Below are 16,996 nucleotides of genomic sequence, written 5' to 3'. Positions count from 1 at the left end.
CTGGTTCCAGAAGAATGATTCCTGGACTCAGAAGAGGCCTGCAAACCAGAAGTAAGTGGAAAGGACCACATATTAGCAGCACACCAGGGCTGGGTTACACCTTGTCTGTAGGATGCCAGAGCGAGTAGGGACCGAAGCTCGCCCACGACTACCTCGTTTGGGCATCTTACACTAGCACTTAGGTTCTCTGTATATGGAGTCCACAAACTATTTTAGGAAAATCTGCACTCCAGGTTGCAAATAGCGCTCCATCCCTCCCGAGTCTTACAGTGTGGCTAAGCAGTATTGTAGAGCCACATATGGGGTATTGCCACGTTCAGTAGAAATTGTGGGGCAACTTTTGGTGCCATTTTTACCCATTTTCCAGTAAGAAAATGTAAAATTTGGGGCTAAAACACAATCTTGGTGGTAAAAATGTAAATTATTTTTTCTTCACTGCCCAATGGTATAAAATTCTGTGACACACCTGTGGTGTCAAAATGATCACTGCACCCCTAGATGAATTCATTGAGAGGCGAAGTTTGTAAAATTGAGTAACTTATGGGGGTTCTGCTGTTCTGGCACCTCAGGACCTGTCAAAGTGACACGGCACCCTCAAACCAGTGCAACAAAATCTGCACTGTAATATGGCGCTACTTCTCTTCTGAGCTTTGCACTGTGCCTCAAAAGCAGTTTTTTGACCACATATTAGGTATCCTTGTACTCAGGAGAAACTGCACAACAAATTTTGGGGTCCATTTTCTCCTGTTGCCTTTTTAAAAATGCTAAATTTGGGGCTAAAAAAACATTTTTGTTGGAAAATGTGATTTTTTTTATTGTCACAGCTCACCATTATAAACTTCTGTGAAACACCTGGAGGATCAAAGTGCTCACCTCACATCTAAATAAGTTCCCTGAGGGGCCTAGTTTCCAAAATAGTGTCACTTGTGGCGGGTTTCCACTGTTTAGGCACATTAGCTGCTCTCCAAACGCGACATGGCATCTGCTAATTTTACACACAAAAAGTGAACTGGCGCTTCTTCCCTTCCGAGCCATGCTGTGCGCCCAAACTGTAGTTTTCCCCCACATATTGGGTATCTTCATAAACACGAGAAATTGCATAACACATTTTATATTCCATTTTCCTCTGCTACTCTTGCAAAAGTTAAAACAATTAGGTCTAAAGGAAACTTTTTGTGGGAAAAAAGTGAACTGTTTATTTTTTCATTCCATTAATTCCTGTGAAGCACCTGAAGTGTTAATAAACTTCTTGAATGTGGTTTTGAGCACCTTGAGCGGTGTGGGTTTTAGAATGGGTATTTTCTGTCATATAGGCCTCTTAAAGTCACTTCAAATGTGATGTAGTCCTAAAAAAATGTTTTTGGAAATTTTAACCCTTATAACTTCCTAACAAAAAAAATTGTTTCCAAAATTGTGCTGATGTAAAGTAGACATGTGGGAACTGTTATTTATTAACTATTTTGTGTGACATATTGCTGTGATTTAAGGGCATAAAAATTAAAAGTTTTAAAATTGAAACATTTTCTCTGAATTTCTGATTTTTTCACAAATAAACATGTCATATCAAATAAATTTTACCGCTATCATGAAGTACAATATGTCACGAAAAAAACAGTGTCAGAATCAGTCGGATGCGTTGAAACGTTCCAGAGTTATTATCTCATAAAGTGAGTGGTCAGAATTGTAAAAACTGGTCTGTCAGGAAGGTGAAAACAGGCTTGGGGTGAAGGGGTTAGGCCATGTTCACACAATGCGTTTTTTACCGCGGAACCGCAGCGATTTTGCCGCTGCGGGTCCGCAGCTGTTTTCCATGCAGGGTACAGTACAATGTAACCCTATGGAAAACAGGAAACGCTGTGCACATGATCCTGAAATTCACTAAAAAAGCCGCGCTGAATAGCTGCGGTAAAAAAGAAGGACCATGTCACTTCTTTGTGCGGAACTGCAGCGGTTCTGCACCCATAGACCTCCATTGTGAGGTCAAACCCGCAGTAAAACCCGCAGATCAAAAATATATCTGCGGGTTTTATTGCGGTTATGGGTGGAGAAACCGCTGCAGCAGGAAGTGCGGGGAAGCGGGAGGAAGTACGTGGGCGGAAGTGCGTGGGCGGAGTGTGTTCCGAAGTGACGGAGGCATACCGTCGCATGGGGATCGATGCCGGCTGTTTGATAGATTTGGTATGTGTGTGTGTGTGTGTGTATATGTGTGTGTGTGTGTGTGTGTGTCTATGTGTGTGTGTATGTGTGTGTGTGTGTGTGTGTGTGTGTGTGTGTCCCCATGCGACGCTAGTGCCACCACTGTGCTAAGTCGCCGTATGGGACTACTACTCCCATTCGGTATTAGGATGGGAGAGTTCTCCCTGTGTCCGGCGACTTAGCACAGTTGTAAAGTTACACAAAACACCTACACACAATACACATACATGACACACAGTACATACAACATATAACACAGAGTATATACTCACCAACAGCACACTGGTAGGCGAAGCCCTCGATCCCCTAGAAAAAATCCCAAAATAAAAAATCAAATTCATACTCCCTGTCCGCAGACTCCATAAAACAAGTGTCCCACACCGATCCCCTGCTCTCCGGCGATACACTGCCAGGAGCGAAGCTCCTAGCAGTGTATTGCGTACTGTTCCGGAGTTCAATGGCTCCGGTGTCTCGGTTAACGGCAGTACAGCTGCGTTGAACTTTCCCACGCAGCACTGCCGTTAAGCGAGAGTGCCGGGGTCAATGACCGCCGGTAAACTCGCTCGCGCATGCGCAGTGACACACCGACAGGAACTATGGCTCCTGTCAGTGTGTTGCTGCAGGCGTGGAGAGCAGACATATCTCTGGATGTGTCTGTTCTCCATGGTAGATCTTCGTGGGACCCTCGATGGATTTCTGCAGACAGGGCCAGGGAGTATGAATTTGTTTTTTTATTTTGCGTCTTTTTCAGGTCGAGGGTCTTCAGGACGGATTGAGTGTACAATAAAATATGGTCAAAAAGTGGGTGTCTTTATTTCATTAAAATATTTTTTTTCTAGTGTTTGTGGGTTTTTTTTTAACCCTTTCATAGGATTAATAATGGATAGGCGTCTTATTGACGCCTCTCCATTATTAACCGGGCTTAATGCCACCTTACAATAGCAAGGTGGCATTAACCCCTCATTACCCCATATCCCACCGCTACAGGGAGTGGGAAGAGAGGGGCTAAGTGCCGGAATTGGCACATCATTTTGATGTGCCTTTTCTGGGGCGGCTGCGGGCTTATATTTGTAGCCAGGGGGGGGGCAAATATCCATGGCCCCTTTCCTAGGCTATGAATATAAGCCCACGGCTGTCTGCGTAGCCTTTCTGGCCTAAAAATATAGGGGGACCCCAACACTTTTTTTGGGGGGGGCTCTCCCTTTATTTCTGAGCCAGAAAGGCTACGCAGACAGCTGTGGGCTTCATATTCATGGCCTGGGAACAGCCATGGGTATTTTAACCCCTTCCCAGGCCACAAATATTGGCCCGCAGCAGTCTGCCTAGCCTTTCTGGCCTAAAAATATAGGGGGACCCTATGTCATTTTTTTTTTTTTGGGGGGGTCCCCCTATATTTTTTTTGATCATTTTAATAGCATTAATAATGGATCCGCGGGCTGTGATCTGGCCTACGCTCAGCACTCTGCGGAGCGCTGTCATTCAAAACACGTCCACTCATTTTGGTGTTTAGTCCCAAAATGGAGGATGGAAGAAGAAAAGGGTTGGACAAGGAAATGACATCATTTCTTTTTTTTTTCCCCACTGCAGTTAAAGCTTTGTGTCAAACACAGACAATCTGCAGAGAAAACCTCATCCAAAAACGCACCAAAAACGCACCAAAAACCACACCTGCGTTTTCTGCCAAGAGCTGCGGTTTTTAGTGCAGAAAAACAGCAGGGAAATCAGGAACGTGTGAACATGGCCTTAAAGTTTGGAAATAAAAAGTGCAAAGCGCTGCTTCCCCATCTCTTCTGGAAGGGCTCCTCCATTTCCCTGAATGTTTCAGGAAAGCAGTCAAGTGTATTGTCATATTTGCTCAGACTTTAGCCATTGTTCTGCCCGAACTACAAATGGCCACAAGAGCTTCCCAACCCCGAGTACCCAACGCTCCCTCCCATAGGCTGCGCCAGAGAACAGGCAATCAGCCGGCAGCCATTTTGTTGTAGCCAGCAGCACAATAGTACGTGGTAGAGGACGCCGGCTGCACCGCACACACTGCGGACCCAGAGACGTGTTCTGGGACAGTCATGGCCTTTCCTCTTGTGCTCGTCTGTTTCTCTCCTCTCTCAGCACGGACTGTAGATATCACTGAGCAGCGAGCGCCCAGTGTCCTTGAGACTTCCCCAGTGAGGAGGAGCAGCGGACGGAGACATGAGCGCTAACTACGGCCTGCGAGGTGAGAGGCCGGCGCGGTTACCGTATTACCGCTGTGTGTGACTTCTGCACTCACAACATTATGTAACTGCGCGGACGCCGGGTGTCTGCCCTGCTGTACTGAGTCCCGGCAGGCACTGCGCTAGTCAGGGCTTACTGATACTTGTAGTCCTGATTTGCAGAGGTTTTTCATAAGCACGCACATCTGTACAGTACCTATAGTGTATGTACATAGTATAAAGTGCTGTCATGTTATATTCGGTGGTGGGCTACTATCTGGGACCCCCACAAATCCTACGGACAAGGGCAGTGGAGCAGGGTAAGACCAGGACAGTGCTGCGCCCCCTACTGATCGTACAGGTCACTTTATGCCATCACCTTACACAATGGCATCGCCCTTTATAGGGTTATTAGCAGTGATCTGCTGCAGTCTGGCGGGTCGGACCCCCAACTCTGACAACCGCTCTCCGGGCCAGATCTACTGACCTCCATTCACTGTATATGTGACCGCCGCGGAGAGATCTGAGTACTGTGCTCTGCTTCTCCAGCAGTCCCATAGAGAATGAATGGAGCATTGCGCAGCCCCTGTTCTTGAAATAGGTCACACCGGTCGGACCCCCATGATTAATCTGTAAGTTCTCCTCTATTCATTTGTAAGATTTGACAACTTTTAATGTTGGAATACCCATTTAATCTCCGTAAAAGGATTATACCATATTAAATACCTACCAGGATGGTGAGCGGACTGCAAACTATGTCCTACGGGGAACAGGTAAAGGATCTGGGAATGTTAACTTGCAAATAATGCTAAGAGGAGACTCAATAGCGGTCTATAAATATCTGGAGGGCTGTCACAGTGTAGAGGGGTCATCATTACTCTTATTTACACATGGAAACATGAGAAGCAATGGACTGAAACTGAGAGGGAGAAGATACAGGTTAGATATTAGAAATGAGGGTGATCAATGAGTGGAACAGGCTGCCACGAGAGGTGGTGAGTTCTCCTTCAATGGAAGTCTTCAAACAGAGGCTGGACAGACACCTGTCTGAGATGGTTTAGTGAGTCCTGCATTGAGCAGGGGGTTGGACACGATGACCCTGGAGGTCTCTTCCAACTCTAATATTCTATGATTCTAAATCTAGATCTGCTAATGGAGGCGACAGGTTTTGTTCTTTTCCCTAGAGTCATGGTAAATAGTCACGAGATTTTCATCTCGGTGGTGTTTGCACCTTCCCATATTCTGTGTATGTCGGTAATTCCCAATGTGAGTGCAGGCGTTGCTGTACAGACCGGCCACGGGTCTACGCACCTGGACTTGGCAGTCTCATAGGTGGCTCAGGAGACCCCCGCCTGTCCTGTACATGGCCGCCTGTACTCAGACCGTGACACGAGGCCGTGCGCTCATCTGATCTTGTAATTGCATTTCCGCAGAATCCTCTTGTGTGAGATCTATTGATCCAGTGTTGGCCCAGGACTGAGCTGAAGCCTGGAGGGGGGGTGTTCGGATCCCCTGAGATGAATAATGCATTGTAGATTGCTCTCTGCTGAGTTGCATTATGGTTTACAAGTCGCTGTGTACACAGCCGGTCTGTGTGCTGCTGGAGCAGATCCTGTTCAGCTGGATTGCCCTTTCGGGAGTCTCGCTGAGGCCCCGCTGTCTGCTTTGCCATGTGCATGTAGTAGATACATTGTTTCACCGGCGCACACTCAGAGTTTTCCTGCAAATAATCTTTAATGATTGTTCAACATAAGTGCAAGTGGCGGACAAAGTGAAGGCATATACAAAGAAGCAATTCTAACGTTTCGACCTGCTTCTGGGCCTTGATTACAAAGTCGCTGTGCATAAGGAAAAGAGGTCCAAATGCCACGTGGAGATCCCAGTAGGGACAGGTCACAGGAGGTGCCGGAGTGACACTTACCAAGGAACTTGCTATATACCTGTCCCTACTGGGATCTCCACGTGGCATTTGGACCTCTTTTCCTTATGCACAGCGACTTTGTAATCATAATCGAGGCTCCGGAGCAGGTCGAAACGTTAGAATCGCTTCTTTGTATATGCCTTCACTTTGTCCGCCACTTGCACTTATGTTGAACAATCATTAAAGATTATTTGCAGGAAAACTCTCCATTGTGCGGTGAAACAATTTACTACATGATCTAGGAGTTTGCCACTCCCTTCCACCGGCACCTCTTCCTCCGGCTGTGTGCACGCCACCGTCTTCTACACCGCCATGTGCATGGGCCCAAAGGCCTCAGACCGTGTTTCAAGGACTTGTTCTAGAAAACGTGTACAATAACAAACTGTATTGTGGTACCGTGTTAGCCAGAAATAATTATTATATGTGGTTCTCTTCGTTCGGCTACTTACCTACATAAGTCTGAATTTGGTTGTATGTTATGTGAAGTGCCATAGCTTGCTATAAATTGAGCTTTCCCATTCTGCAGGGTGGGAATGATGGGTGATAGCCATTTGTGGAGCTGTAGTTTTGGCCATATTACTTATCTCCCTGCTTTTCTAAAGACTCCAGTACCAGCAACTATTTTTATTTTAGGATGAAAGGTTTTTTTTAAAATTAAATAAAAAAATGTAATCCAATCACCTTCTTCTGGTCATCTTAATCCAATTTTCTGCGGGAAGGCTGGTTCCATTTAGGCTATGTGCCCGCGGTCATGATTTTTAGCGTTTTTTTGCGGCGGTTTTCCACCGCAAAAATGCTTTCATTAAGCATCCCATCATTTTAATGCATTCCGCAATTTTTGTGCCCATGCTGCGTTTTTTTTCCGCGAAAAAAAACGCATAGCAGAAAAAAACGCAGCATGTTCATTTAATTAAACGCAAGCGGATTTTCTGCGCAGGGAGTCTGGTTTTGCTCAGGAAAATTCTGTAGACATTCGCAACGTGGGCACATAGCCTAAGGCTACTTTCACACTTCTGTTTTTTTTGTGTCCGTCGTAGTGCAGCAAAATGACGGATCGACGGACGTCATGAAAATAGTGAAAAACGTGTGCGACGCATCCAGTGTAATGTCCGGGGACGAGAGAGATATTTTTTTTTATCAGATTTCGTGACATTTCCTGGGTTTATATCAACTTTGCAGAAACTCATTAATTGTTGCAAGAACGGGGTGTGACGTTACATTACTTTCACGAACGGCTTCTGCCCTTCTGGGTTGGGTGGGATTAGTAGCACGCTTGACTTTATTTGGACTCTTGGTGCCCAGCGTGCGTGCTTGTCCCTACAAGTTATTGGAAGATTAACCCCTCCCAGCCGAGGCCAAGTTTTGTTCTTGTGCTTTTGGTTTTACCTTCACTTTCTTCTATATGCCACAACTCCAAACCCAGAGTGCAACAAAATAATGAATATAGGGGAGGTGGTTGTAAGCAATTCAGCCATTGATTTTATTAGGTTTGATTATCAGTATTCATTGTGTTGTAAAAATGACTTGACAACTTGTCAGAACAATCAGTGATTGCAGGGAGGGGTGGGAGGGCGTGACAACTGAAAGCCACGATTTTGGCTTTTTTATCTTCATTTTTTGTGGACCTGTATGGCCAAATATAAACAGAATAATATTTATTCGGACTCCCATGACGACACCACGAGAGAGAGGGGATCCGCCCATTAGGAACAGGAAACCTATAGATACAAAAGGGCGGCACCTCTCCCACGTATCAGTTGGTTTCCTGTTCCTAAAGGGACTGGATCCTACAGGAAGACCTTAGGAATCCCAGGCCGGCCGGTTCAGGTAGCGGGGGGGTCTCCTACCTCGGCCGGTGCGGAGTTCCTGAAGTGCTCACGGTGGTCCTGGAAGGGCTACACGGCGGTGGCACATCCAGCAGGGAGCGGTCACCAGGGGGTGTCCTGTCTCCAGGGCCAGCGCGAGGTAAGTATTCCGGTTCCCCGCTCTCATGCGATGCCGTACGGGGCTCTGTTGGGGCGGTGGTATCATGGTGGCGCCACCCGGGGGTGTAGCTGGCTCCGTCGGCGTCCCACGTTGCTCGCAGCTCTGACAGGGAAGTGCTGCGGGCCGGGGTGACGTCAGGAGGTGGAGCCGGCGGTTACTTCCGGGTTGCGGGGGTTCTGCGCATGCGCAGTAACTCCAGAGAATAACACGCCGCTCACCCTCAAGCCCTGGGGCGGTCTCTTGCAGCTGGTGGGGAGGTGGATAATGTTCCGGAAGAAGCGCTGAGCAGATCTGCTGACGGAGGAGGGGCTATATAATGGCTCTCCCGGTGTGTGTTCCTGGCTTCTGGCCTCCAGTTAAGGATGGAATCTGAGCAGGATCAGCAGCCTCTGCTGCTGGAAGAAGCATCACAGAAGCCCAAGGATGTGGAACACAGTAGAAGGAGCAATGGATCTGGCCGCAAAAGCTCCTCCAGACAGGGGTCTGGAGCTTCAGCCAGGAAGGATACCCCTCGTACTCCGGTATCTCTCTGATTTTGGGACCACTGGTAAGTGATCTTCGAGAAAGTTCACCCAGTGACTGTCTCCCCTCGTATGTTTTGTTATAGGGGAAGAAGAGCGTCAGTAAAGCGAAACATAGGGAATGTGCCATCTGCGGGGTTCCCTTACCTGACTCATGCCCTAAAAAAACTATGTGACCTCTGTATCCAGCAGACGGTGAGGTCCTGGAAAGGGGGAGGGGATAGCGGCATAGATCTATATAGACTAGATTGCCTTGCTTGCCCCCTCAGGTAGTAGAAGAATCCTCTTCTATTGCGGCCAGCCTGAAAGAAATGGTCAGGATGGAGGTTAAACAGTCCATTAAAGACCTATCTCATGCAGGAAGCTCTAGGCAAAAAGGCCAGTGGATATCCGATTCGTCTGTGGACGAAGACAAGGGTGACATCTCCAGCGATTCGGCTGCATCATCCTCCTCTTCGGATGAAGACGCTGCCCGTTTTTGCTTACCCCTGGAAAGGATAGACAAATTAGTAAAGGCAGTCAGGGGAACAATGGGTATAACAGAACCCAAGCCTCAACTGTCCAAAGAAGACATGATGTTCAGTGGACTAGAACAAAAGAAACGTAGAGTTTTTCCTTTAAATGAAAAAATGCAGCAACTAATCAACAGGGAGTGGAAAAAAACGGAGAAAAAAGGTTCCCTGCCACCAGCACAGAAGCGTAGGTATCCCTTTGATGACCCAACAGTCAGCAATTGGGAAAAAGCCCCCAAGTTAGATGCAGCAATTGCGAAAGTGGCAAAACGAGCCTCTCTCCCATTTGAGGATATGGGATCCCTCAAAGACCCCCTGGACAGGAAGGCAGACACCTTTCTAAAGGGTACCTGGGAGATGCCAGCTGGCGCCTTAAGACCTGCGGTAGCATCAACCTCTACTGCAAGGTCAATGATGGTTTGGCTGGACCAGTTAGAGACCCAGTTGAAGCAGGGGGCTTCTAGAGACACTCTACTAGCGGCGTTACCAGTGATTCAGGAGGGGGCTGCTTTCTTGTCAGACGCTTCCATTGATTCTGTTAAGTTGGTAGCTAGAGCAGCAGGACTCTCCAATGCCGCTAGAAGAGCCCTATGGTTAAAATGCTGGCCGGGAGATATGCAAGCAAGAGCAAAGCTCTGTGCTATCCCTTGCAAGGGAGAATATTTATTTGGGCCCACCTTGGACGAACTCCTGGAGAAAGCAGGGAATGAAAAAAAGAAATTTCCTAGTTTATTTGGGTCATATCGTCGTCCCTTCAACAAAAGGAAGTTCAATCGGGGAGGGAAGCGCACCTTTTCCCCCATCAGAGATCGGTCCAGATGGGATGATAAAAGAAAACAAGGTACAGGATTCATGTTCCGCCGTTCTTCGAGAGAAAGAAAAAAAACCAGACCAATGACTAGAAAGACCTGTGAGGGGGAGATTGTTACACTTTACTGCAGAGTGGTTGAAAATTACAAATAGTGTTTGGATACAAGACACTATTTCCCAGGGACTCAAATTTGAGTTCATTCATACCCCACGGGGTGGACTCATTTTTAATAAAGTGGGATTTTCCACTGGCCTATGCTTTTCCACCGTTGAACCTGTTACCTCTAGTGGTGAGGAAAATCAGGGAAGACCGAGCAAAAGTCATTCTTATTGCTCCTTTCTGGCCCAGAAGGACCTGGTTCGCCTGGCTCAGGACAATGTTGGTGTCTGCTCCCTGGGTGTTACCGGAGATGCCGGACTTGCTTTCTCAAGGACCGATCTGCCATCCACAAGTGGCAGCACTCCATTAAACGGCTTGGAGTTTGAGCGGTCATTATTAGAACATAGAGGCTTCTCTCCAAAATTGGTAGACACACTCCTGAAGAGTAGAAAGCAGATAACAACGAGAATTTACTCCAGAACCTGGAGGAAGTTCTTGTCCAGTTCAGATTTTAATATGCAGGAAGGAGTGCCGATACATCAAATCTTAGTTTCTGCAGAGAGGGCTAGAATTAAATCTCTCTACCAGTACCTTTAAAAGTGCAGGTTTCAGCCCTGGGTGCCCTGTTTTCTTGCAATATTGCTAACAACTATTGGGTATCAAGATTCATTAAGGCAGCCTATAGAACTAGACCATTACATAAAGACAGGATGGTTCCGTGGGATCCAAATTTAGTTCTTTCATCACGAAGTCCCAGTTTGAACCTCTACAAGAAGCCTCAATAAAAATGTTGTCCCTCAAGACAGCTTTTCTAGTGGCCATAACATCAGCTCGCAGAATAGGGGACATCCAAGCGCTTTCCAGACTGCACCCATACACGGAATTCTTATCAGATAGAGTAATCCTTAGGCCAGACCCTGCGTACTTGCCGAAAGTAGTAACACGATTTCATAGATCACAAGAGATAGTTCTACCATCGTTTATACCTAATCCTTCTAATCCTAAAGAGGAAGAGCTTCATACACTAGACGTTAAAAGATGTCTTCTACAGTATATTTCAGTCACCAATGGTTGGAAAAGAGATAATGCACTATTTCTTTCCTTCCAAGGTCCTAGTAAAGGGAGTAGAGCATCGAAGTATACACCAGCTAGATGGATTAGGGAGGCTATCTCTCTCACATACACAGCAGGTGGGGGTCCAGCTCCACAGAATCTGAAGGCACATTCCACCCGGGCCATGGCGTCATCTTGGGCGGAAAGGTCTGGAGCGTCACTAGATCAGATATGTAAGGCGGCCACATGGTCATCCCCTTCCACCTTTTTTAAACATTATCGGTTGGACTTGGGGTTCCCTTCTGATCTCACCTTCGGGCTAAGGGTACTTCAGGCTGTAGTCCCTCCCTAAGATGGTTTACGTCTCTGTAAAATCTCGTGGTGCCGTCATGGGAGTCCGAATAAGGCATTAAGCTACTCACCGGTAGCAGTTTTTTTCGGAGGCCCATGACGGCACCCTTAGTTGCCTCCCTTTTCACGTGGGGGTTGCACGTCCTTTAAAGAAGTTTTCTTTCCACCGGGTGATATCTGGATTAATAATTTATTAAAAATGTCATATTGTATATTATGCTTGTCACTAACCGCGGTAGTCCTCTCAGGCTCTGTAAAACAACTGATACGTGGGAGAGGTGCCGCCCTTTTGTATCTGTAGGTTTCCTGTTCCTAATGGGCAGATTCCTTCTCTCTCGTGGTGCCGTCATGGGCCTCCGAAAAAAACTGCTACCAGTGAGTAGCTTAATGCTTTTTCCATAAAGCCCAGTTTCAGGCTGGGCTTTACAGGAGGACAAAAGATGGCGGCTATGGGGGCTTTCAGTAATCTACACTCTCTGGTTGCATCACAGGGAAAACTGATGAGAGCCGGAGCACTCACAGCATGCGTATGACTTAAATGCCGCTGTCAGTGAGTAAGCAGAGCCAGCTCTGATTCCTGCAGATGCTGCCTATGTAATGGTATGTTTCCACGTTCAGTATTTGCTGGGGATTGGACGCTGCTTACAGCCGCAGTGTCCAATCCGCAGCGGCCAGATGTTACAGCATAGTGGATGGGATTTTATGAAATTCCATCTGCACTATTCGTTCAAAGACTCAGGTGGCAAACCTGCGTATACGCACATGCAGCGCGTCTTTCTAGACTGCAGCATGTCTATTTATCTCGGGGAGACACACAGTCTCCGCAGTATAAATAGCACCGTCCTTTGGATAGGATGTGGTGATTCCGCATGGTTCAATGAACACATGCGGAATCACAGTGCGTACAAAAGCCGGCAGCACTTTGGACGGAGCGGGTATCTCCTGCGTCCAAAGCGCTTCCTTTATGGAGCTTGGAAACATACCCTAACACAACCAGCTTCTGTCTGGTATTGTGTGGGCTCGGTGGTATTTTCATTCTGTTGGTTCTAAACATGTTACATGGGACAGTGGTGGGCTGTGCCGCCATCGTGCTGTGTATGGGAGACAACTAGCTCAGACAACTGAAATTAGAGGGGGAAACGGGTGGAAAATGTAGGATCCAAGTCATGTAAAGGCCTGGAATTAGTGTTACTCCTCATGTACCCACGACTGCTTTTTGTGCCAGTCTCTACTCCTGGGCAAGAGGGCACCAGATCCATTACTCATATCGGTCAAGTGATTAACGTCTCTGGGTATTTGGTGGTGGGCACATGTACACGTAATGTGTCAATCTTAGGATCTATGTAGCTGATGGGACCAACATCATCCTATGGTCATTTTAAAAACTCTATAGAGTAAAGCAGAAATAATGAGCGATTATAACACAGATGCTAATCTGACTGGTGCATTGCCTTTCAAGCGTTACTCCAGGCAGAACTCCTCGCATTGTCTCTCAGGACTGTTTCTCTTTATGGCTCTATGCACAATATTTGACTTTTGTTTGTTTCCTCATTGGCAGAATGGGCTTGTGCTGCCACTTTGGCCGTCGGTGCTGGCGCTGTAGGGTACCTGGCTTACAGATCCTTCTCCTGCAAAGACAAGTGCTGCAGATCCATGGTGAACCAGGACATACAGAAAGACAATCCTAAGGTTGTTCACGCCTTTGACATGGAGGACCTGGGAGATAAAGCAGTGTATTGCCGCTGCTGGAGGTCACAGAAGGTAATGAACCCTAAAAATAAAGAACTGCCCACTGTCATTCCCTGTATGATAAATACATATTTTATTAAAAAGCTGCCTAGTGATGTCTTCAGTATTGTATGTATTCACGATGCAAAGGATTCTGTAGGAATCTGTTGTGTTTAGTGATTGACTAAAAGTGTTTCATATACAGTGGTGAAAATAAGTATTTGATACACTGCCGATTTTGCAAGTTTTCCCACCTACAAAGAATGGAGAGGTCTGTAATTTTTATTTTATGTACACTTCAACTGTGAGAATCTTTAAAAAAAAAAAAAAATCACATTGTATGATTTTTAAATAATTGCATTTTGGTGAACGAAAGAAGTACTTGTTCACTTACCAACCAGCAAGAATTCTGTGTCTCACAAACTTGTTAGTGGTTTGTTTGTTTTTATTTTAGGAAGCCCTTTAAACTCTGCCCTCATTACTTGTATAAAAGCCACCTGTCCACACACTCAATCACTCTCCAACCTTTCCACCACGGCCAAGACCAAAGAGCTGGCTAAAGACACCAGAGACAAAATTGTAGACCTGCACAAGGCCTCTGCGATTGAAAACAAAGGTTTCTGTCCCAAAATTTTAAGTTCTGGCTTTCTATTGTATCAAATACTTACTTTGTGCAATAAAATGCTAATTAATTATGCAAGAATCATACAATGCTCCATCAGTGTTTGCCAAAACCAGTACTTTCTCCAAAACACATTTGTATGCTCCACTTCTGATTTTGGCCTGAAAACACTGATGAAAAATCACTGTTGTCTGAATGAGCCCTAAAGGGTTGGAATAAGTTATTAGATAAGCAACATAGCGAATCAGAAGAACTATACTACATTTCTAATTGGAGGTTTTTGCTAATATTATTACTATACCTATTACATATTGGGATAAGATCTTGGAGATGAGAATACCCCTTTTTAAAGGATCGCTTTAGGTTTGGTAATGAAACTCACATGTAACTTTTTGTAGACAACATTTTTTTTTTGTTTTCCCTTTGATTCATTTTTCTTTATCTTTCAGTTCCCATTTTGTGATGGAGCGCACATAAAACACAACGAAGAAACCGGCGACAACATTGGACCTTTGATCATTAAGAAAAAAGAATCCTAAACAATGACGGGGCGACATTAATAATAAACCACAGTATCAATCATTGCTCTATGGCAGAGAAATCTTTCCTTCCAGAAAACTCCACCGCCCGTACCTGTCATCTGCCTTACATGTTATATCCCGCGGTGATGGAAGATCTCGTCTCTTCTGGTGGGGGAAATACTCGATTAGATCTGTACTTGTATAAAATCACTGTATAAGCTGTTTATTACTCAGGTGGACTCCCACTTTTCTTTTATGTTGTGAACTGGTGACATTGGAATGTAGAACCGATACACGGACATTAAATTATGTACAAAAATCTGATCTGAGTAATGTTTACTGTTGTAGCACATGGACCGACCAAAGACAAAAGTGAAGGTAACGCTGGGTCATGCGCCTATTTGAGATACACTAGAAGTAATACTGGACCGATCCCACTAGGGGGCAGAGGTAACCCACAAAGTGCAGCAGGAAAATAGACAGATAATTCAATCACACAATTATAAAGGCGAAAATTACCTATTAAATAACATTGTGTTACATGTATTTTATTTATATTTAATTTTGTACCTTTTTTTCCAGATCATTATTATTAAAGGGAACCTTTTACCAGGTGTGGCCGATTAAGAGATATGGCAATCACTTTTCAGGGCTGATATACAGCATTCTATAATGCTATATATCTGCCCCCAACCCGACCTGCAAGAGAAAAAAAATATATTTATTATACTCACCTGCGGTCTGGTCCGATGGCCGTGGCCGGTCTTGGTCCAGCGCCTCCCTTCTTCTTGCGATGCCGCCCTCCTGCTTGCTTTGTGTGGATGACACGTCTCCTCGGCACCGCGCTCCTGCGCAGGTGCACTTCCCTGGCCTGTTGAAAGTACTGCACAGGCTGGGAAAGGTCAAGAGCCCCACACATAAACACTGCAGTACTTTGCTCTGCCCTCGACAGGACAGAAAAGTGCGCCTAGAGCGCTGTGCCGAGGAGACTTTGTGGATGATGCAGGAGAACCGCGATCATAAGAAGAGGGGAGGTGCTGGACCAAGACCAGCGACACCCACCGGACTGCCCCACAGGTGAGTATAATAAAACTTAAATTTCTTGTCTAACAGGACGCATCTCTTACCGGCCAAACCTGGTGACAGGTTCCCTTTAAAGAACAAAATTAGTACTCTTGCGATTTTCACCCTGACCACTGGGGCTTTATAAGGCTGGGTTCACATTTACGTTAGTGGCGTCCGTTAGACGGACTACATTACACAGCGGCATAACGCGGTGTAACGTAGTCTAACGCCACCATTGACTCCAATGTTGGACGCATCACTAGCGCACACCCACAATGGGATGTGCCGTCATTGAGTGACAGACCCTGAGACGCGGGCTGCAGCGTTTCCGGGTCCGTCACTGCTAGCGCAGATAGAGCTAGCAGATGCTCTATCTGCGCTAGCGTGCTGCCATACCGGCACTTACGTTTACAGCAGCCCGTTACCGTATGTGTTGAACGGGCTGCTGTAAACGTAATGTGAACCTAGCCTTAGATTCTTACCTTCGGTCCTTTCAGGAAGTGTTTCCAGCAATCTCCTTATAATTAGAAAATATAAGTAAACTGACTGAACAGCAATCTAGTCTGAACTGGTGCATAACCAAAAAAGTCTTACATAGCAAATAGATCAATGGCTGCACTCAACTGTACTAAAGCAAGGAAATGTGCGATACATGAAATATGAATAGCATACTGGCTCGTGAAATCTATGAAAAAACACATGAGATTCTTAGCACAAGATTTGGCCAAAAATTGTGAGCCCATCCACCAAACGTCAAGGTAATCTCAGATCGGATGGGTACCTGACCTCTCTGCCTAGTGTGAACACTTACCTATGGCTAATAACATGGTAAAGCCTGCATTTATAGGAAGGTCAGAACCAACTGCGTTTGGATGTAATTAAAATCACAGCATGGTGAAGGGCGAGGCGTTCAAGTCAGAAAAAATAGTACATAGTAAATATAAGTAAACTGACTGAACAGCAACTGTACTGAACTGGCTGTTCAGTCAGTTTACTTATATTTACTATGTACTATTTTTTCTGACTTGAACGCCCCGCCCTTCACCATGCTGCGATTTTAATTACATCCAAACACAGTTGGTTCTGACCTTCCTACTATAAATGCAGGCTTTACCATGTTATTAGCCATAGGTAAGTGTTCACACTAGGCAGTCAGGTCAGGTACCCATCCGATTTGAGATTACCTTGACGTTTGGTGGATGGGCTCACATTTTTTGGCCAAATCTTGTGCTAAGCATCTCATGTGTTTTTTCATAGATTTCACGAGCCATTAAGCTATTCACATTTCATGTATCGCACATTTCCTTGCTTTAGTACAGTTGAGTGCAGCCATTGATCTATTCCTTATAATTAGAGGCAGGATCACAATGCTAGGTAATGGCTCTATACAGATTACACAGGATCCACCAGTGACAGTA

At 45.8% G+C, this 16,996-nt stretch overlaps 1 protein-coding gene across 1 annotated transcript; it reads left to right on the top strand.

Moving 5' to 3' along the window:
• The first annotated feature begins 4,199 nt into the window (after positions 1-4,199).
• On the top strand, positions 4,200-14,837 carry CISD1 (CDGSH iron sulfur domain 1). The gene is made up of 3 exons (XM_077258866.1): positions 4,200-4,411; positions 13,201-13,403; positions 14,442-14,837. Exons 1-3 carry the CDS (start codon positions 4,387-4,389, stop codon positions 14,529-14,531), a joined length of 318 nt encoding a protein of 105 aa, XP_077114981.1. The 5' UTR covers positions 4,200-4,386; the 3' UTR covers positions 14,532-14,837.
• Positions 14,838-16,996: the final 2,159 nt, after the last annotated feature.

This window comes from Ranitomeya variabilis, chromosome 4, assembly GCF_051348905.1.
Source record: "Ranitomeya variabilis isolate aRanVar5 chromosome 4, aRanVar5.hap1, whole genome shotgun sequence".
In the NCBI taxonomy this organism is placed as follows: Eukaryota; Metazoa; Chordata; class Amphibia; order Anura; family Dendrobatidae; genus Ranitomeya; species Ranitomeya variabilis.
Note: the sequence above shows the minus strand (reverse complement) of the source record. Positions and strands in the feature narration are given on the sequence as shown.

What these genes read in the sequence shown, in the direction of transcription:
- CISD1 (XM_077258866.1), top strand. Translation starts at nt 4,387, where the DNA reads ATGAGCGCTAACTACGGCCTGCGAG. An exon ending in CGCTAACTACGGCCTGCGAG is followed by an intron (nt 4,412 to 13,200) that starts GTGAGAGGCCGG and finishes CCTCATTGGCAG; the next exon opens with AATGGGCTTGTGCTGCCACT. An exon ending in GCTGCTGGAGGTCACAGAAG is followed by an intron (nt 13,404 to 14,441) that starts GTAATGAACCCT and finishes TTTATCTTTCAG; the next exon opens with TTCCCATTTTGTGATGGAGC.